Source organism: Penicillium verhagenii (assembly GCF_028828195.1).
Source record: "Penicillium verhagenii strain IBT 33310 chromosome Unknown utg000006l_segment0_segment0, whole genome shotgun sequence".
Lineage (NCBI taxonomy): Eukaryota > Fungi > Ascomycota > Eurotiomycetes > Eurotiales > Aspergillaceae > Penicillium > Penicillium verhagenii.
The window spans coordinates 673090-692930 of NW_026643170.1; the positions used below are offsets into that span (position 1 = coordinate 673090).

The following is a 19841-nucleotide window of genomic DNA, read 5'->3' on the forward strand; positions in this document are numbered from 1 at the left end:
AACTTAAGTGGTTCAAAATTGTAATGAATATGTTGGTATTCATGTACCTCGCGCGTGATGAGCTGCGGGGTAACATGTCCTTAATAATAATAATATGACTAGTCTTTCGTATCAAGTGGTATCATAACATCCGGTCATTATTGCCGAGCGATGGTATCGTATGGCGTTTCTAGTTGGAAATCTTCTCCGGAACCTTCTTTCTGCATTTTGAAACAACAATTAGCACCAGATTCCATGATGTTATGTTGAATAGTGGGGTCAAAATACTCACCCAGTGGCACTTTCGAACTTCTCACGAGCAGTGTCGGTGATTTTCTCGTTGGCGGAGCGCATCTTAGCAGGGTCGACCTTGCCGCCGCCGAACTTTCGCTCACCAGCATCGAGAGCTAAAGGATATCAGAAATCGAGACTTCTTTTTTTTGGTTTATGAGAGCCACTCACCCTTGTCGACGTAGTCTTCCTGTCCACCAGCCTGGTTGTTTGAGGATGAGCCAGAGGAGCTACCGCCCTTGAGCTTTGATGCGAGTCCAGAAAGCTTATCCATTATGAATGGTGATGAGGTTGTAGTTGGATTGAAAGAGTAAGAGGTTTTTGTTTGTGATAATGGGCATGAAGATGAGGGAGAAAAGGTTCAATTTATAGAAACTTTGGTCTAACTACATCATGGTATCCATACAACGATTTGGTTTGGAAGCGTCATTGCTGCGCTCAGATCGATCGATATTGTTGGATGATTGACCCCACGGACCCCCTCTTTGTCTGTCTCCTGTGTCTTCTGTGGCTAGGTCATATCAGCTAGACTTTTTTGGATCTGAGGTCATCGTTGCCGATCCGATCAGGTTTATATGGGCTCATTGGATGTGGCGCAGGGAGAGCCAACATTGGCTGACGTCATGGAGTTGTTTTCCAAAGATAGCGATGGCGGCCTCAGGCTGAGTATCTTGGCAGCTTATGCCTCAGGCTTAAAAGACAAACTAGGCAAACAGCCTCTAGTCACGTGAGGTGACATAAAACGCGTGACGCTTTTTACCAATGACTCAGCAGATCCGGGTCTTAGCTCCGAGTTTGACCTCTTTGGCTCACTTGGGCATTTTGGTGGATCGCTCGAGGCGGAGAATTCCGACCTTTTTGCGTTCAGGGGCCTTATGCCCGCGGTCCAGAGCCCAAGGTTGTATACGGAGTATATTTGCCCTTGGAAGTTGGCGTTCTTGACTGCTCGAATTCGCAAACCCATCACCCTGTTTAACCTAATTGGAATCATGTTTTTTCCAAGCTAAGATCGAAGCCAAAAATTGAATAAGAATGCCCAGCAACTATCTTCATTTCTAGATCAAATAACCCCCTCGGGCCTCGCTTCCCCGAGTGAGAATCTAAGGGATGGCTTTCCCCGCGTCCCACTTCGGGATGCTAAATCCCACCGGATTTCCCCATGTGTAACCAACCAATAGAAGTCCCCAAAGGCCTTCAGTCAAGCCGCTCGCCCCTCCCCCATTGCAGACCCTGAAAGACAGAGTTTTGTTACTCTCCAGAGCTCATGAGCTTGTGTTTGCTTTTCTTTCCCCTCGGGGCTCTTGGTATCACATCGGAGTTGCACCGATAGGCCTGCATTGACCTCCCTCCCGACTAGGTCTCTTATAAAGAGCGTATCATAATCACAAATCTGCTTCAAAGTACAGATTTCCAGGTCGAAATCATGGCCAAATCAGACGCAGAACAAATTGAGTACCAGGAGAGGGCATCAGCAAAGGACTCTGAGCTGGAACAAGATGCCCTCTATCAAGCATATGCCTCGAAAGGTCCTGAATGGCATCAGAAAACGACTCGTACCCTTTTACGCAAGGTAGATTTACATCTTTTGCCATTCTTGATTCTCATGTATCTGCTCAATTTCTTGGACCGCAAGTACGAATCCCTGTCCGAGAAGCTCCTCGACGTATACACACTGATCGAGTTTTATCTAGCAATTTGTCACAGGCGCGCTTGGGATCTCTCGAGAAAGACCTGGGAATGAAAGGGACGGACTATAACTTGGCTACCAGTATTCTTTTCGTGGGATATCTGCTGATGCAGTTGCCATCCAATCTCCTTCTCACTCAAATCCGGCCTTCGCTATTCCTGGGGATCGCCATGGCCATTTGGTGAGTGCTCAGCCGAGCTTACAAATAAAAGACCGCGGAAAGTCTCATCGTTTTATAGGGGAGTCATCTCTGCTTGCCAAGCAGCGACTCAATCCTTCACCGGATTGGTGGTGACACGGTTCTTCCTCGGATTTGTTGAAGCTCCCTTTTTCCCAGGCGCTGTGATGTTGATGTGGGTTCTAACATTAAAGAATACCATATATAATAGCTTCTAACTCTTGCTCTAGGTCGAGTTGGTACACCAGAAAAGAGTTGAGCGTCCGCATCGCGTGGTTTTACGCCGGTAGTTCTTTGGCGAATGCTTTTGGCGGATTGATTGGAGCTGCCGTTCTAGGAAATCTAGACGGCGTCCATAATCTGGCCGGATGGAGATGGTTATTCATAATAGAGGGCAGTATTACTACAGGAATATCTCTTCTGGCGGCGTAAGTACTCCTATGCGATTGCTTACGATGTCTTATTTTCTGACACTCGCCAGCATTTTTCTTCCGAACTATCCTGCAACCACTTCATGGCTAGATCCCCAAGAGCAAGCATATGCTCAATGGCGTTTAATTGACGATGCAGGCGAAGCAGACGACGCAAGTACTAGTGGCATCAAAGAGGCATTAACTCTGGTATTTGCTGATAAACGCATCTACCTGTTCATCCTGCTTCAGCATGTTTCACTCCTGTCACAGAACTTCCAATACTTCTTCCCGACCATTGTCAAAACGCTTGGATACAACAACATTCAGACCTTATTGATAACCGCACCTGTCTGGATTGCCACTTTCTTGGTGTCCCTTTTAGTCACCTATTCGTCCGGCAAGGCGAATGAACGAAGTTGGCATATCATCGGCTTGATGATGGTCAGTGTTGTTGGAGGAGTCATCTGCACTGCCACAACAAATACGGGTGCAAGGTTCTTCGCTATGTTCCTGTAAGTCTTATTAACCCCCCCCTACAGATTCTTCTGGCCGGTGTCACTAACGCCTTCAGAATGCCAATGGGTGCCGTTTCCGCATACCAGATCATTCTAGCCTGGGTTGCCAACTCATTTCCTAGACCATTGGTCAAGCGATCTGCTGCAATTGCGCTTGCCAATATGATTGGCAATACAGCTTCAATATACGGAAGCTATATGTGGCCAGATTCGGACGGGCCAAGATATGTCCCTGGCGGGACAGCTACTGCGGTGATCGCATTATTGGTCGCGATCGTGGCCGTTGTCATTCGTCTTGTTCATGTAAAGATGAACAAGCGGCTAGAAGAGGCGGAGACTTCGCATGATCTTCCCTCTGTGGGTGCAGATGATCCGGATAGTCGTGTTGTTGGATTCCGTTATATTCTTTAAATCTTTGACAATATGGATTACAAGGATTCGGGTTCCTTACTCCGCCATTGTTGTCACACTGTATCGGATAGAGCAAATTTGTTAGAATATACCCAAAGAATAATTATTTCAATATGATTTCCTATACTCCAATGGCCATATCTTAAGCGGGGTACACAAGAGCCATGCCGCGTGATCCTTGGTGAGTTGTGTCATCGCCCTCCAATCAGATTGCCCGTTTCCCGCCGCGGAGTGTTTGCCATTCAGCCATTTTCCGATCTGCACACGAACAGCGCGTTCTTATCCTCTATTTTCAAATTACTGATTTTTCTTTTTCTTTTTCTAGTGATTCGTCTGTTAGGCTGGCAACGCATATATCCACTGAATCGTCATAAGCCTTGCTGCGTATGCGCGGGAGGAACAGCATTATAGAAACTTGGATCCAAGGGAAAGCACAGCTCCGATCACCAAAATGGTGAGTACCTACTAGTTGATTCCTCTGTTGAACAGGTATCAAGCCTGCTAACTACTACACCAGTCAACACAACCACATCCAGTTTCTGCTGCATTCACCTCAATTCCAATTCTGGATTTTTCCCAGACGCAGTCCCCTTTGACAAAGCCGGGATTTTTGAATCGACTTCGAGAAGCTCTAGTTAATGTTGGGTTTTTTTATCTCAAAAACCCACCCCTCTCTGAGGATTTCCGGTCCAGATTTATCGATAAAGCACTTGAACTTTTCGAGTTGCCCCTGGAAAAGAAGTTGGAAATCGAAATGGTGAATAGCCCTCATTTTCTAGGCTATTCAAGACTTGGAGCCGAGATCACCGCTCGGAAACTTGATCATCGCGAACAATTTGATGTTAGTCTGCTCTTCCTCCGGTTGACTTGATTGGCTCGTGCTTAATTTTCCTAGTTTGCTACTGAACTTCCTGCTCCTCGTCCCGATGAACCGCTTTATAGAAATATTGTCGGTCCGAATCAAGTGTGTTGTATTAATTCTCCTTTGTATTTCATTTCAAAGACTAAATATTTTCAGTGGCCGGATGAAGAAGCCATCCCGGAATTCCGCTTTATAGTGGAACAGTATATCGAAGAGGTCAGCCAATTTGCAACATCGTTCACGGCCCTCATTGCAGAAGCTCTAGACCTTCCACCGACAGCATTGAACCAAGCCTTCGAAACCCCCCAGCAGCACAAACTGAAACTCATCAAATACCCACCACCAATAGCCAATGGCAATGATAGTGGGTTCCAAGGCGTAGGTGCACACAAAGACTCGGGCTTCGTCACCTTCCTCCTTCAGGCAACCTCACATCATGGTCTAGAGGTTCAAAATAAAGCCGGAACCTGGGTCTCTGCACCACCAATTCCAAACTCCTTCGTCGTCAACATTGGCCGAGCTCTTGAGGCATTGACAGGGGGCATTTGTACAGCGACGACTCATCGTGTCAGCCTCCACCCCGAGAATTTTGTGGATGCTGAAGGAAACTCCCTTGGTCCTCGATTTTCATTCCCGCTCTTTCAAGGTGTGAGTCTTGATCTTTCTGCTTCAAATATAGATCTCGTTATTCCGGAACACATCCGAGACTTGGTCAAGGATGAAAAAGTAAAATCTGATGCCGAAGCGACGTTTAACTCAATGTTCCAGACAAGTATTGGTCAAGGTACTTTCATAGCGCGAATCACAAGTCATCAGGATGTTGGGGAACGATTCTATCCGGATATTTTGGCGACCGCTCTAAAGGGACAACAGGATTTTGTGACTCGATAACCCCCACCTTTCATATCTCGTTATAATTGATTTGAAATTTCAAGTCTCGAGGGACAATCTTTCCTTGATAAGTAAAGCGTGGGTTTAGATAATAGATCGACACATGTAGGATTGGTTGGTTGCAGTTCGTGCGCCGTGCGGGGTTTTGCAAGGATGCAACAGTTGCGTCTGTTTTGATTGGCGATAGCTTCAAGGGGAAATGCATAAACAAGCTTGTCTTCTATTTTAAAGTCACTGCTATTTCTTTTTCTTTTCCTATTTAATTATTGTCTCTCTAACGAGCGCGGCTTTTTGTTTTGGTATACGATGTTGTGGACAAAGTGGGTGATTGGGCTCTTTGCCGTGTCAGGCGCTGCACAGTCCACCAATGGTCTCTACAATCTTGTCAAGAGAAGACTGCCCAATCACGTTGACAAATTCCAATTTAAATTGGTGTCAAATATAACTGGAAACAGTGGATATGATCAATTTACCGTTCAAGATGCCCCAGATGGCTCTGTTATCGTGCACGGAACAACCCTCAGTGCTCTCGCTTCGGGGTATGTTAATTACAATCGGTTGATACGGAAATCTCACTCACTATTTTAGTCTTCATCGATATTTGAGCAAGATCGCCCATGTTGACATCTATTGGTTCATTGGAAGTCGGCTGGATCACGCGCCTGCTGAACTCCCTCGTCTTGATTCACCAATTAACGGTTCGAGCACTGTTCCTTGGAGGTACCACTTCAATACAGGTAAATCTTACTCCAGCATTGGATTTTCATTTCTGGAAGCTGACAATTGACGTTGATAGTTACATTCTCTTATACCACAGCTTTCTGGTCATGGGAGGAGTGGGAGACAGAGCTAGACTGGATGGCTTTGCGTGGAATCAATCTCCCCCTTGCTTGGGTCGGTGCTGAAAAGATCATGGTGGAGGTATTCCAGGAAGTTGGTCTCACCGACGCAGAGATTGCGACTTTCCTCAGTGGACCTGCTTTCCAAGCCTGGAACCGGTTCGGAAATATCCAAGGCTCCTGGGGTGGCGATTTGCCCACAGCATGGATTGACGAACAATTCGCCCTCCAGAAGAAGATTGTCGGCCGCATGGTTGAGCTTGGAATGACACCCGTACTTCCTGCTTTCACCGGATTTGTCCCCAACAGCATCACCCGTGTATATCCAAATGCGAGCGTCGTTCGCTCATCATCGTGGAATGGTTTCCAAACGCAGTATACTAATGATTCATTCCTTGAGCCATTCGATGATCATTTTGCGCCGTTACAGACCAGTTTCCTTCAAAAGCAGCAAGCTGCTTATGGAAATGTGACCCACATCTATACTTTGGATCAGTACAATGAGATGGATCCTTATTCAGGAGAATTGGATTATCTCCGCAATGTCACCAGCACCACTTGGCAGAGCTTAAAAAATGTTGACCCGGACGCGATATGGCTGATGCAAGGTTGGCTATTTTACAGCTCGGAGGACTTCTGGACGGATGAGCGGGTGGAAGCCTACCTTTCTGGCGTTGAAGATGATAGCGATATGTTGATCTTAGACCTTTTCTCCGAGTCAGAGCCTCAATGGAGTCGAACGGACTCATATTATGGCAAGCCCTGGATTTGGTGCCAATTACACGACTATGGTGGCAACATGGGCCTTTATGGCCAGATTTCCAACATCACGCAGAACTCGTCTCAGGCTCTGATCGACTCTCCTTCTATGGTCGGCTATGGACTTAGCCCAGAGGGCCAAGAAGGCAATGAAATTGTGTACGACTTGCTTTTGGATCAGGCTTGGTCTTCGGCTCCCATTGACACAGAGGAGTACTTCCACAACTGGGTGACTAGTCGGTATAGTGGTTCCGGGTCTATTCCGCAGGGACTATACGATGCTTGGGAGACTATGCGAAAGCCTGTTTACGACAATACAAATCTCGCGGATATCGATGCTGTGATTAAGTCCATTTTTGAGCTCAAGCCCGCCGCGCAGAGTCTCATCAACAAGACTGGTCACCATGGCACAATGCTTACCTATGATTCTTCTGTGGTGGTACGGGCATGGCAATCCATGCTCCAAGCTGCCAACTCCGAGCCAAAGCTGTGGACTAATTCAGCCTATCAGCACGACATGGTTGATGTGACCCGCCAGGTCATGGCTAACGCATTCATCCCACTATATAGCAAACTGATCTCGGGCTGGAATTCATCTGAGACGAGCAAAGAGAGCCTTTCAGAAAATGGACAGAAGCTGATCCAGCTTCTCTCTGACCTTGACTCTGTCCTTTTGACGAATGAGAATTTCCGACTCTCGACTTGGATTGATTCTGCTCGCTCCTGGGCGCATGGCAATGAAAGCCTAGCATCTTTCTACGAGTACAATGCTCGTAATCAGATCACACTGTGGGGTCCCCGTGGGGAAATCACTGACTATGCCTCAAAGCAGTGGGGTGGTCTCGTGTCCTCTTACTATATCCCGCGATGGAAGATTTTTGTGGAATATTTAGAGTCAACCACTGCGTCTTCTTACAATACGACGGCTCTGGGAGACCAACTCTTGGGATTTGAACTTGCATGGCAGACACAAAAGTGGTCGGCAAAATCAACTGAGGCGACTGACTTGAAGAAGGTTCTGACAGGGGTACAGCAACGGTGGCAAAGTGTGTTTACTGCGTGAGAGTCGAGACCGTACAGCGCATGGATCGGCGCCAAGATAAAAAGCCGTTTTACTTAGACGATCATATAAAAATCTACTTTCGAATTCCAATGTTCCACGAAAAAAGATCAGTGCGAGTAACAATTAAGATGGCAAATTCAAGAATTCTGTTCAAAATGATCCATCGCTTAATTTCGTCTTGATGTCATTGTTGGCGAGATGGCGTTGTTTACCTTTTTGAGCGATTCCCCCGCATCCCTTGTTTCCCGCTATCTATGATTGCATTGATTGGAAATCGGGCATCCGCTTAACTCCGAATTCCTCTTATCCTACTGCTTTATTCCATTTATTCCAATGGCTTTCTATCTCAAATCTCCATCCTCCTACATTTGGATGAGATACATTCCATCGTCAAAATGTCAGATACTACACAAACACCAGCATCTGAACGAACTCCGCTTATCGAGCCAACATCCAATGATGACTCTCTTGCGAGCCTAACTACCCTGAGAGGGTTCTTGGTTGCTGCTCTAATGGCCGTTCTTATCTTCATCCAGGGTGACTCCAGCTTGAAATCCGGGTCGGATATCCTTGGTCAGACGAGACACTGATCGATTGGTTCCAATTTCCAATAGCTACCAATATCTCAATGATGACAACCGCTCAATCCGAAGTCGCAGCGGACTTGGATGCTTTTGCCGAGGCCACTTGGTTTACCTCAGCATTTATGGTAAGAAACCGGGACTCTCTGGGGTAATGAATGCCGTAGCTAATTCTATTTGAAGATCGCAGCCTCGAGTGTAACTCCCCTAGCAGGACGATTTGCAGCAATCTTCACCTCACGTGTCTGCTTGGTTATTTCAACCACCATACTTTCCATTGGGTTATTCATTACTGCTGCCGCCCCATCACTGGCAATCTTCTTGCTGGGGCGTGCCGTTACAGGTTTGGGGTGCGGTGGATTGATGAGCATTGGTATCATATTGATTTTGGATTTCGCCAGTACCCGTAGACGAGGACTGTTTATTGGGCTTGTCAGCACTAATTATACGGTGGGACTTGCCTCGGGTGCTGTTCTGGCTGGTCTTTTGACGCCTATTATCGGATGGGTATGTCTGGTGTTCTCTTTCACGCTTTTCATGGTAACTAACCCTGATATTTTGCGTGTGTAGCGTCTCATCTTTTGGATTCAAGCTCCAGCTGCACTTGTCCTGGGGCCACTTCTGTTCTTGGCTATTCCACCCCCGTCCACCCACCACAGCTCGCTAATGGAAGGAACATTGCTTCGCAGTCTTGCTCGTATAGATTATGCCGGCGCTCTGACACTTGTAAGTTTGGGTTGGTTGCTGATAATGGCATAGACTATAGCTGACAAGTTAGACCATTGCGGTCGTCCTCTTTCTCACCAGCTTGGCTTCTCCCCAGATCCTAATTTGGCCTATTCCGTTAGCAGCTGTGTTCTTCGCTGGCTTCCTTGTGATTGAATCTCGATGCGCCAGCGAGCCTATTATTCCGGTTCATCTGTTTCTCAATCGCGGCGTATTGCTCTCATGCCTCTCTGGCGTTGGCTTAATGATGGCTCGCTGGGCGGTCGTCTTTTTCACTCCCGTCTATGCAATCTCAGTTCGGGGATGGGCTCCCGCATCTGCAGGACTCATTCTTATTCCGACTAATGCAGGGTTTGGAACCGGCGGGTTGCTTGTGGGATGGCTTCACATCCGGAAAGGAGGTAGCTACTATGTGTGAGTTGCTCACCATCCTTCAAGAACAGGTCATTAGCTTACCCAGATGACATAGATCCTGCCTGGTTCTCTATTTCCTCTTCGCCTTCGCCACTGTTGGCCTTTCAATTCTCTCGACAGAAGACTCCCCAGCAGCCTTGTATATGATTGCGACATTCTTGAACGGCTTGTTTGCTGGTGCACTAATGAACTACACCTTATCTCACCTACTGCATCTCACCAGTCCTCACATGCACTACATTGTCAGTGCGCTGTTCACAACGTTCCGCGGGCTTGCAGGTAGCTTCGGGTCTGCCGTCGGTGGAGGTTTCTTCACCCGGATTCTCAAGGGCGCCTTGGAAACAGGTTTCGCGCAGCAGGGACTCCCGCCGAAGCCAGATCTTGTTCGCACTCTTCTTGGCAGCCCTGTCACGGTATCCCATTTGGAGGGTATTGAGCGATTGGTTGCTATACAAAGCTATGAACATGCCTTCCGTATGCTTTTTCTAGCGGGCACTTTCGTGACATTGGTGGCTACAGCGTGCCAGGCGGGGGCCGGCTGGGCACCAGGAAGCGAGGAGAAGACAAATGAATGGGAAGAAGAGAGTACGTAATCATCAAGGCGTGTTCTCAAAGCCATTAATGTGGGGTAATAGTAAGTACAAGGACCGTTATTGGGTACTTGAAACCCATGAAAGAGTTTGAATTAGCAACCTTGGTTGTACAGAAAAATGAATGAGAAGAAAGTCTTTTTTTTCTTTTGAATATGTAGTAGATAATGGAACAGCTTGACTCGGTATCCGGAACAGCATACTTGATAACTAAAGAAACTGGAATGAGAAATCGTCATAGAAGTAGTGCTAGTGCATACGAAATAATTTTTTGTCTCGAGATAAATAAGTATCGAAAATGAAAATCTGTGACTGAAATTGTAGATAGACAGATGTTCTGCCTTGTTGCCTGGTTTGTTATCTTATCAGTCCTCAGTGCTCACCTCCAATTCCACCTCTTTCAACACTACGCTCACTCGTTCCGAGTCGTTCGTGTCCTTATTTTAACTCACCACAACAACCACTACCAAAATCAAAATGCCGCGCGCAGTCAGAGGTAAGATCGAAAAAGCCTCACGAAGACCAAGCCCTCGCTTACATGCAACACAAGGCCTGCTCATCGAGTGCGACCCTTCGATTAAATCCATGATCCTGAAGTACGACGAGGAACGACATGACTATATTGTGGAAGATCTAGACGATGAGAACCACCTGGTAATTAAGGAAAGCCAGCTTCAGAACCTGAAGGCGCGTCTGGACCATGTATGTCTCCGTTGGGCTTTGCCTCGCCGACTCGGCTCCCCCGCTAGTTTCGCGTATTCAATGCACTAACATGGATTCTAATAGGACCTCGATGAGAAAATCCTACAACTCGATGAATCAGAGTCCGAATAAAGTCACCGTTCTTGCGAAGATCGCCCCCTTTGACCCCTACCCTTTTTCGAAATGCACGACTTCAACATATTTAATACCAATGTTTGCCAACGTCCAAGTATTGGCCCATTCACGCCATATTCGGGCGAGTGGAGATTCATTCCCTCGTTTCGAATTTTGGCCCACGTGCGAAGATGAACATCTCGAGTGCAAGCCACTTTCATGATACCCTCCACACCACTCGGATTGTGGACTTAAGAACACCCGGTGGCAGTGAATAAAAAAGCCAAGACGGAATTGACGACATTTCAATCTCTCTGATGATGTGCATTGGCTCTCTTGACCTCTGATACTATACCCATCCAAGTCTCAAGCTTCACTCTCAAGTCTCAAGCTTCACTCTCAAGTCTCAACCACCATGTTTAACCTTGAAAGAGGCCCCTTGATCTTCAATATCAAAAGATGGATTTTGACCCTTCACACCTTGAAGCCTTTTTCTCATATATGGTTTTTTTTTTGTGATTTTTAAGCCTACATCTCAATTTCACAAAATTAGATTCTTCACTCCTGAGTCCTGAGCTGTTGGCCTGTAGGCTTGTAACCTTTGGTAGTAATTTGTCACATTCTGCCATTCGGGCGGTGAGACCTTATCGCGACTTATCTGAGCCGAGGCACATGTCGCAGTGTCCACTGTCTGATGCCGAACATTGAGCTCGGCTGTCGCACCTTCAACAATACATAACAGCAACCTTGACCCTTGTCCACCAACAATTCTTGCCCGTTCATGATCAAACTTCTGATATTTTCGACTTCGTCTTTTCAATAAGGCTTCAGAAAGTTACCCATCGACGCCAGGCATACGATCGCAACATTTGAAGTTCGCAAATCCGAGTCACTTCTCCGCACTTTCCACTCCACCACCTCCTACATCCAGTTCTTACTCAACCATGGCGCAAAACTACTCTCCCAAATACTTCACGGTGCAGTTCCCGGATAATCACCCCTATGTTGCGCACGTGGAAATCAACCGAGCGGACAAGTTGAACTCCTTCTTCGAAGCGTAAGCCCCTCAATACAAGCCACCCAAAAATAAGCAGGTCCAGCAACAACTAACAATGAGCTTGAAATCACAGCATGTGGGTTGAAATGGGCCAGCTCTTCAACCACCTCTCGGAAGACCCCAATGTACGCGCGGTCGTTTTCAGCGGAGCCGGAGACAAAGCCTTCTCAGCCGGTCTCGACGTGAAAGCCGCATCAGAGGGCAGCGCCCTCGGCAATGACGGTATAACCGGGACAGACCCAGCCCGCAAAGCTGCCCACTTCCGCCGCCATGTCGCCGAATTCCAAAACTGCATCAGCGCCATCGAGAAATGCGAGAAGCCAGTGATTGCCGCCATGCACGGATACAGCTTTGGATTGGGAATTGACATGTCGACATCAGCGGATGTGCGTCTCTGTTCACGCGATGTTAAGTTTTCAGTGAAGGAAGTTGATATCGGTATTGCAGCTGATATTGGTACGCTCACACGCCTTCCTAAGGTTGTTGGGAACTTTGGATGGGTGAAAGAAGTTGCGCTGTCAGCTCGGGTCTTTGGAGCGGAGGAAGCGCTGCGCGTTGGGTTTGTTAATGCTGTTTATGAGAATAAGCAGGAGACTGTCGCTGCGGCATTGAAAATGGCTGCACTTATCGCGACTAAAAGTCCCATCGCTGTACAGGGGACTAAGGAGATCTTGAATTGGTCAAGAGATCACCCGGTGCAGGATGGGCTGCGGTATACCGGAGTGTGGAATGCTGCAGCCATCCAGACCGAGGATGTTTCCAAGGCGCTTTTGTCTGGGATTCAGAAGCGTAAGCCGACATTTGAGAAGTTATAAAGTCGCTTGAAAGCTTGAATGTTCCGTATATAATCAGAGTGGAGTGTCTCATTTGATGTCGTGGACAGCCATTGATGAATGGAGGGTGTCAACGCGCCTGGGTGGACAGTCAATTACAAATCATGTACATATTGTAAAATCAATCAACTCTGCAAAACTGTTTTGATAACCTTCAGCCTTGTAATTGGATATTCGCGTCAACGGGTAACCGATGTTTATCCTTAGTACTACCTAGTAGTACTGGTAGTAATTCGTGAACCCCGTTTCGGGAATCCGGGAATCCGGGATTCAGTCTATCGCCTCTCACTGAGTCACTTCCACCACCAACTCCGATTTCCCATCTCCTTAGCACCCGTAAGTGATAAGAGCAACTTGCTTGTAACAGCCCATAAAAGGTCTTTAATCGCCACCTTCCTCTCAATTATCTAAAAGACTTGACTTTCAACCAAAACACCCATCATCAAAGAAAAAGATTTAGAATTAAAGGTGTAACGCCGCCATGAAAGCCATTCAAATCCTAGGCGATGTTTCCTCGCCAGAAATCACCATAAATCGCTCAATAAAAAAACCCACTCCCAAGAACTCCGAGCTCCTCATCAAAGTCCACGCCGCCGGAATAACCGGTGACGAAATACTTTGGCCAGAGCCCTACGCCACTGCAACCCGAATCCCCGGCCACGACATCTCAGGCATAATATCCTCCACCGGACCAGACTATGAAGGCCCGTTCAAAATCGGGCAAGAGGTCTATTGCTTTCTGGGCGCAGACCGAGGCCAAGGCCAAGCCGACTATGTACTATGTCTGCCCACTGAAGTCGCCTTAAAACCAACATTTTTATCACACGCCGAAGCAGCCGCGTTGCCTATCCCGCTTCTTACGGCCTGGGAAGCACTTTTAGATCATGGAGCACTTTTGAATGGGATGAGAATCCTTGTGACGGGAGCATCGGGTGCAGTTGGTGTTTTTGCTGTCCAGCTTGCTGCACGAGTATTCGGTGCGCATGTTATTGCGTTGGCTTCGTCTCGGAATCATGGGATGTTGAAGCGGCTCGGTGCATGCGATGTTCTCGATTACGGGGCAGTTGACTGGGATAAAGAGATCGATGGTGTCGACTTGGTCTTTGATACTGTTGGTGGAGATATCTTGACAAAGACTTGGAAATGCGTTAAAGAGGATGGGGTTATCGTGACCGTTGGAGATCCTGCTCCTGCATGGGCCTTTGGCCAAGGTCATGCCTCGGAGTCTGTTGATCACCCAAAGGTTCGATATTTGCATTTCATCGTGTCCCCTCATGCGGATCGATTGGGGGAGGCTGCTCGAATGATCGATGCAGGTTCCCTGAAATTCCTTGCAGTCAAAACATTTCCATTTAAAGAAGCGAAGCAAGCGTGGGATTATGCTCAGCAAAGGAATCGTGGACACAAAGTTGTGATCGACTTCATCGAGGAGAGCCCCATAATAAGTTAGATAGATTCATCCTTCATTCGCCGGATTTTTTAGAAATCCGAATCTAATTTTCGGTCGTGTCATTATTCTTCATTTGATTATTTGTATGCCACCTAACAGTAGAGGCTTAGTTATCCCAAGTAAGATTTGGGTCCAAATCACCGATATTATACCACCCGCATAAATCTTCTATGGATCCCAAAGAAGGCACCATGTCAAAATCATCGCTTGACGTTCCAGTCTCAGAAGCCAAGGCCTCCTGTTCCCGAGAACTAGATAAGTTCAGCCCTTCCTGAGACTGACTTGTAATATGTGGGCTAGGTTTTGATGCAAGTCCAAGAACATGCTGCGCAATTGTCTGTATCTCCCTCACATTCCTTGCAGTTCTTGGCCAATATTCACCAAGTGCTTTGAGGCATCCAATCGTCATTCGTATTTGTTCTCGTGCGATCGCAAGCTCTTTCCCTTTCAACAGAAAGTGAGACGCAGATAATAGAGCTAGTGTTCCTTCGCTGGCCATGCAAGTCGCAAAGGGAGTGTGATGGAAGTCACCTGTCGATAATGCTAGAAGGCGGATTTGTCCCTCAACAGCCCGTAACACACGGACGGTATGTATGTTCACCAGGTCTGGTGTGGGTGTATCTTGAGGGGGCTCCCTAGCACAGCTTGACACCTCTTCAATGGGGTTGAATTTGAGGTCTGAGAATGGTCGGTGGAGGCCGATACTCGCGCTGAATATGATTCAATAAGAAGGCTATATTAGTTTTTAGCAGGGAATGACTTACACATGAATAAGCATGTGGGCTTGGAACATGAGTTCGTCAATTTCGCCAGTCCTACTCATGACCTGCTTACGATTCTTTGGCAGTAAGAGGAGCCATCCATTCAATATTGAGTCTGCAGTCTGGATCACCTGCGGGGAATCCTCTTTCATGGCGGTCTTGGGGACCGTAGATATTGCAAAAGCAGCACAGCGCACAGCACCAATGAGGTAAGTGAAGGATGAGAAAACGAGATCATCGGGGGCAAACTCTCGGCAGTCGAAGTCGTGCAGGGTTTTCGGTGCGGGAATATCCTGCAATCAAGTTAGATATACATGTTATCAGCTCGAGAACGGAATGATGTACTTACTCCAAGTTCATACTCCGACTCTTCACAAGGAAGTTCTACTGTGGTGTCTATTTTGGCAACTTCGAAGTTCATAGTACCCAAAGTCCCAGCATAGTAAGCCTCCACAGTATATAACGTCCACCAAGTTCGCCTCCAGCTTTCTTGCAAAACACGATCGGTGCCTCCATATTTCACCGCAAATTCTGCTCGGAACATCTCTAATTCACGGGCGACTTGAACCGCTGTATCCATTTGTAATTTTGATTCACTCTTGTACTCATACCAAAACAATACCATTGAGTATAGGAGTCGACATTGTACAAGGATCGGGTCCGTTGGTAGTAATTGTAAGAAACCAGCTTCAGCATGGTCCTTTAATGAACTCGATAACTCGCGTGACTTGTAAATATTTCCAACGAGTCGCATCACAGCGATAAGTGCGTTCAAAGAGGTTTGACGTGTTGGATCTTGATAGGCTCTTGTCAGATATTTTTGAGGTAAAATGAACGGATGAAGTTTGTGGAAGTTGTTGTAGTATAAATCAATCAAAGGATCGGTCTCAATACTGCTGAACTGCAGTGAGATTGTGCTTGGAGATCCAGTACTAGAAGTTTGGTCTCCAGTGCTTGTGCTTCCATGGAGCAGTCCATAACTGTTCGAGAGATCCACGTCAATAATCCCGGTGCCGAAGTCCTGGCGACCCTGAGACCCTGCCGACCGTTGTGGGCTCGGGCTACTGTTATTCACGGGATCCTCAGCGGTTGCTAATCGCTTACGCCGCTCACTCAGTGCTGCGCGGTCCAGCCCCCCTCTGCGTGATTGGGCATACTGGCATTCTCTGGAGAATTCGGCGCAGCGGGTACACCGCGGTTTTTTGGCGTCGCATTTGAGATGACGCGAGCGGCAGGGTAGACACGCTAGCGAAGAACGCGTCGCTCTGCCATTTGGCAGTCTTTCATTATTTTTATTGTTATCGATATCCATGTCAAGGTGGTATTCAGCTGACATGGAGATTAGTTCGTGTATGTTCGTGGTCGTCAAGAGTCAAGAGTCAAGAGTCAAGACATGCGGGTATCCGGGTATCCGGGAATCCACTTGCGGGCGCGGGTTGGCGGTTGCCCGATTTTAGGCTCGGGAAGCTTATTTTCTTATTTCTTAGACTTGATTAGCCTGTCGAAACTTATTGTGCCACATTATCGGATATTAAATTCGGGTCGCACGGCATAAAGGCTATATAAGAAGACTCAAATCCTCGAGTTAATCCTCATCTTCATCCCATCAGTATTCAAACAATCATTCTGAACCTCAAGATATGGCCAAAATAGTGATTATCGGGGCTGGATTTGCCGGCGTCTGGAGCGCCCTTTCGGCCAAACGACTAGCTACCCTTACGAACAAGGTGGACAGCTTGGAAATTGAAGTCATCGCTCCTGAGCCGTCTTTGGTCATGCGTCCACGACTTTATGAAGCCAACCCATCCGAAATGACACACTCCCTCGGTCTCCTCTTCAAAGAAGCAGGAGTATCTTTTTTCCAGGGAATCGCCCAGAAAATTGATACCGAGACGAACACGGTCCATGCTAAATCTGTTGATGGCGTTGTGTCAACAATCAAATACGACCGCCTGATTCTAGCCGCCGGTAGCTCCGTCGTGCGCCCTCAAGCAATTGCTGGCATTGAACAACATGCCTTCGACGTTGACTCTCTAGCTTCGGCTGAGAAGCTTGATGTCCACCTCCGAGGCCTAGCTTCTCTTCCGGAAAGTCCATCTCGCGATACAGTCGTTGTATGCGGCGCCGGATTCACAGGTATCGAAGCCGCGACCGAACTTCCCAAACGACTCAAGAATGCCCGCATTATCTTGGTCGGCAACGCAGAACATGTTGGTCCCGATCTTGGACCTGGCCCTCGGCCCGTTATCATGCAAGCTTTGGCCGCGCTCGGAGTCGAACTCAAGCTTGGATCTGCCGTGGTGGCTATCGATGCAGAAGGCGTAACCCTTGCGTCTGGAGAACGTATTCCAACAAAAACCGCAATCTGGACGGCCGGTGTGAGAGCCACGCCTTTGACACAACAGATTCCGGGGGGAAGAGATCCTCTCAACCGTCTTCATGTCAATCAGCATCTGCGCGTGCCATCCGTCAGTAACGTCTTCGCGACTGGTGATGCAGCTTGTGTCTTTGCCGATACCAAAGGACATTACGCGTTGATGTCTTGTCAGCACGCTCTTTCACTTGGTCGCGTATCCGGGCACAATGCTGCGGCAGATCTTCTTGGCGAGTCTTTAATTGACTATCAACAAGCTGCGTATAACTGCTGCTTGGATCTTGGTTCTTGGGGTGCTGTCATTTCTGCAGGGTGGGGTAGGGAGGTCAGTCTGACGGGAGCTGAGGCAAAGAAAGTCAAATGCTATATCAATCAGAAGTTGATTTATCCTCCTGATGATATAGAAAAGGCAATCGTGCTAGCCAACCCGGTTGGTCCTGACTCTGACGAACTGTTTAGGCAAATTATGGAAGCAGTAGCATAGTTTCACTGGCTCGGGCTTAATAGTGAAGCGGTTGGAATCCATTAATAGATGTGGAGCCGGGGTCTCGAGAATGGTCAACCTTCGACTGAATATCGGGTTTTATCTTGCGTTTTATTCTTGCACATGTGATTTCTAATGTTGAAGATCGATCCATGAATGTCAGTTTTGTATTTGCTTATACTAAGTATGTTGTTTCAATCAATAAAATGTGTTAGTAACTTTTCAAAACTCCGTCAAAAAAACATACCAAAAGATGCTTTAGCAAATAAATTAAGCTGCTCCCACTGACATCATCTCATCCTCTCATTCTCTGTCTTGGCCAGCTCTGACGAGGTAAATTTCCGCCCGGCTTGATCTACCCCGAAACACGACAGGTTTCAGCATCGAACATTCCCTCCGCATCTCCAAAGAAGACTTACTCCGAAAAAACCAAGGAGCTTCCACCGTGGATCGCAGAAACTCAGCTTCCATGAATCATAAAAAAGTGCCCGCGCTGTCGATCACGTCAATTCGGTCATGTCCTGGCATCTTGCTGTTGCCGCCAACGCACCTAATCTGCACGGTAGACCCTCTTTTTCCGTTGATCCGAGCGTCCGTGTGCGGGTATTCGTGGGTCTGATGATGTTGGCGTGCACTGCTCTCGGGGCATTATGGGATCTCTTTTTCCGCGTGTCGCAATATTGAACAGGAAGTATCTCCGGTAGGAGGAGTCATGTTTAGAGGGAACATTTTGAATGTTTGACACTTCCAAGGATCCTGAAGATGAGGTCGTGGCTATATTAAGCGCCTACGCCCAATGTTTCTTGGGAAGAAAATCAAGCCCAGATCTTTGCATACAACTCAAACATCATTTCTATATTATCTATTGGAAACTATGAAGACTGCTATCCTTCTTTCCCTGGTTATCCCCAGTGCGCTTGGAAGCACGATATACTTCGCCGGTGATTCAACCATGGCGAATGGTGGAGGTGGGACCGGCACAAATGGTACGCACTAATAATCATAGATACCATCTCTGTACATATGAATAGCTTTCGCAAAAAGATCCAACTAACATGATCAGGATGGGCTGAATATGTGTCACCGTTTACTACGTGGACAATCTCGAACCAGGCAATCGCAGGCCGCAGCGCACGATCATATACCCGTGAAGGCCGATTCGCAACCATCGCCAGCGAGGTCCAATCTGGTGATTGGGTAGTCATCGAATTCGGGCATAACGATGGTGGGTCCCTTACACCGACGGACAATGGCCGCACCGATTGTTCTGGGACAGGAGATGAAACCTGCGCTACCGTGTATGATGGGGTAAATGAGACCGTCTTGACGTTTCCCGCGTACTTGGAGAATGCAGCGAATACCCTCACGGCGCTTGGGGCGAAGGTGCTGATTTCCAGTCAGACTCCTGATAATCCGTGGGAGACCGGCTCTTTTGTTTATACGCCATCGCGTTTCGTGGAGTATGCGGAGTTGGCAGCGGAGGTGGCAGGCGTGGCGTACGTTGACCACGGAGCCTATGTTGCAAGTATCTTTGAGTCTCTTGGATCGGATGTTGTCAATGGCTATTATCCTCTTGACCATACCCATACTAGCCCTGCAGGGGCCTTGGTGGTCGCTGAGGCATTTTTTAAGGGTGTAGTTTGTGGGGGTATTGCACTGGAGAGTGTTCTGAACACTACTGTCTTCCCTGGGGATTGTCTGTAAGCCGATTGGGGGGTCAATACCCCGTGCGGATAGCCAAGACAGCACTTGAGCGGTAGTTCGGAATATAATATATTCATGGAGATTCGGCTAAGCACCGATAGTTTCATCACGTTTCGTAATACATGCATAGCTAAAATCATAAAGTGGGTATCAATGTCGCAGC

General features: G+C 47.5%; 11 protein-coding genes across 11 annotated transcripts; 9 read left to right on the top strand and 2 right to left on the bottom strand.

Moving 5' to 3' along the window:
• Nucleotides 1–169: 169 nt before the first annotated feature.
• N7466_005654 (uncharacterized protein) lies at nt 170–544 on the bottom strand (the record flags this gene model as incomplete). The annotated part of the gene is made up of 3 exons (XM_057165051.1): nt 170–200; nt 272–386; nt 442–544. The coding sequence occupies 3 exons, from the start codon at nt 542–544 to the stop codon at nt 170–172; spliced, it is 249 nt and encodes an 82-aa protein (XP_057020650.1).
• Nucleotides 545–1693: 1149 nt separating this feature from the next.
• On the top strand, nt 1694–3474 carry N7466_005655 (putative MFS transporter; the record flags this gene model as incomplete). The annotated part of the gene is made up of 6 exons (XM_057165052.1): nt 1694–1933; nt 1975–2138; nt 2197–2310; nt 2366–2563; nt 2617–3060; nt 3120–3474. The coding sequence occupies 6 exons, from the start codon at nt 1694–1696 to the stop codon at nt 3472–3474; spliced, it is 1515 nt and encodes a 504-aa protein (XP_057020651.1).
• A 451-nt stretch (nt 3475–3925) lies between these two features.
• On the top strand, nt 3926–5227 carry N7466_005656 (isopenicillin N synthase family dioxygenase; the record flags this gene model as incomplete). Its single annotated transcript, XM_057165053.1, has 4 exons — nt 3926–3928; nt 3992–4315; nt 4370–4438; nt 4493–5227. 4 exons carry the CDS (start codon nt 3926–3928, stop codon nt 5225–5227), a joined length of 1131 nt encoding a protein of 376 aa, XP_057020652.1.
• Nucleotides 5228–6085: 858 nt separating this feature from the next.
• Nucleotides 6086–7888, top strand: N7466_005657 (alpha-N-acetylglucosaminidase; the record flags this gene model as incomplete). The annotated part of the gene is made up of 1 exon (XM_057165054.1): nt 6086–7888. The coding sequence occupies one exon, from the start codon at nt 6086–6088 to the stop codon at nt 7886–7888; it is 1803 nt and encodes a 600-aa protein (XP_057020653.1).
• Nucleotides 7889–8519: 631 nt separating this feature from the next.
• N7466_005658 (putative MFS multidrug transporter) lies at nt 8520–10202 on the top strand (the record flags this gene model as incomplete). The annotated part of the gene is made up of 5 exons (XM_057165055.1): nt 8520–8597; nt 8653–8976; nt 9040–9195; nt 9248–9609; nt 9665–10202. The coding sequence occupies 5 exons, from the start codon at nt 8520–8522 to the stop codon at nt 10200–10202; spliced, it is 1458 nt and encodes a 485-aa protein (XP_057020654.1).
• A 474-nt stretch (nt 10203–10676) lies between these two features.
• On the top strand, nt 10677–11033 carry tfb5 (TFIIH complex subunit TFB5; the record flags this gene model as incomplete). Its single annotated transcript, XM_057165056.1, has 2 exons — nt 10677–10901; nt 10986–11033. The coding sequence occupies 2 exons, from the start codon at nt 10677–10679 to the stop codon at nt 11031–11033; spliced, it is 273 nt and encodes a 90-aa protein (XP_057020655.1).
• Nucleotides 11034–11959: 926 nt separating this feature from the next.
• On the top strand, nt 11960–12887 carry N7466_005660 (enoyl-CoA hydratase/isomerase family protein; the record flags this gene model as incomplete). Its single annotated transcript, XM_057165057.1, has 2 exons — nt 11960–12072; nt 12146–12887. The coding sequence occupies 2 exons, from the start codon at nt 11960–11962 to the stop codon at nt 12885–12887; spliced, it is 855 nt and encodes a 284-aa protein (XP_057020656.1).
• A 499-nt stretch (nt 12888–13386) lies between these two features.
• On the top strand, nt 13387–14355 carry N7466_005661 (NADP-dependent oxidoreductase; the record flags this gene model as incomplete). The annotated part of the gene is made up of 1 exon (XM_057165058.1): nt 13387–14355. The coding sequence occupies one exon, from the start codon at nt 13387–13389 to the stop codon at nt 14353–14355; it is 969 nt and encodes a 322-aa protein (XP_057020657.1).
• A 760-nt stretch (nt 14356–15115) lies between these two features.
• Nucleotides 15116–16452, bottom strand: N7466_005662 (uncharacterized protein; the record flags this gene model as incomplete). The annotated part of the gene is made up of 2 exons (XM_057165059.1): nt 15116–15409; nt 15466–16452. The coding sequence occupies 2 exons, from the start codon at nt 16450–16452 to the stop codon at nt 15116–15118; spliced, it is 1281 nt and encodes a 426-aa protein (XP_057020658.1).
• A 304-nt stretch (nt 16453–16756) lies between these two features.
• N7466_005663 (NAD(P)/FAD-dependent oxidoreductase) lies at nt 16757–17974 on the top strand (the record flags this gene model as incomplete). The annotated part of the gene is made up of 1 exon (XM_057165060.1): nt 16757–17974. One exon carries the CDS (start codon nt 16757–16759, stop codon nt 17972–17974), a length of 1218 nt encoding a protein of 405 aa, XP_057020659.1.
• Nucleotides 17975–18848: 874 nt separating this feature from the next.
• N7466_005664 (rhamnogalacturonan acetylesterase RgaE) lies at nt 18849–19678 on the top strand (the record flags this gene model as incomplete). The annotated part of the gene is made up of 2 exons (XM_057165061.1): nt 18849–18960; nt 19038–19678. The coding sequence occupies 2 exons, from the start codon at nt 18849–18851 to the stop codon at nt 19676–19678; spliced, it is 753 nt and encodes a 250-aa protein (XP_057020660.1).
• Nucleotides 19679–19841: the final 163 nt, after the last annotated feature.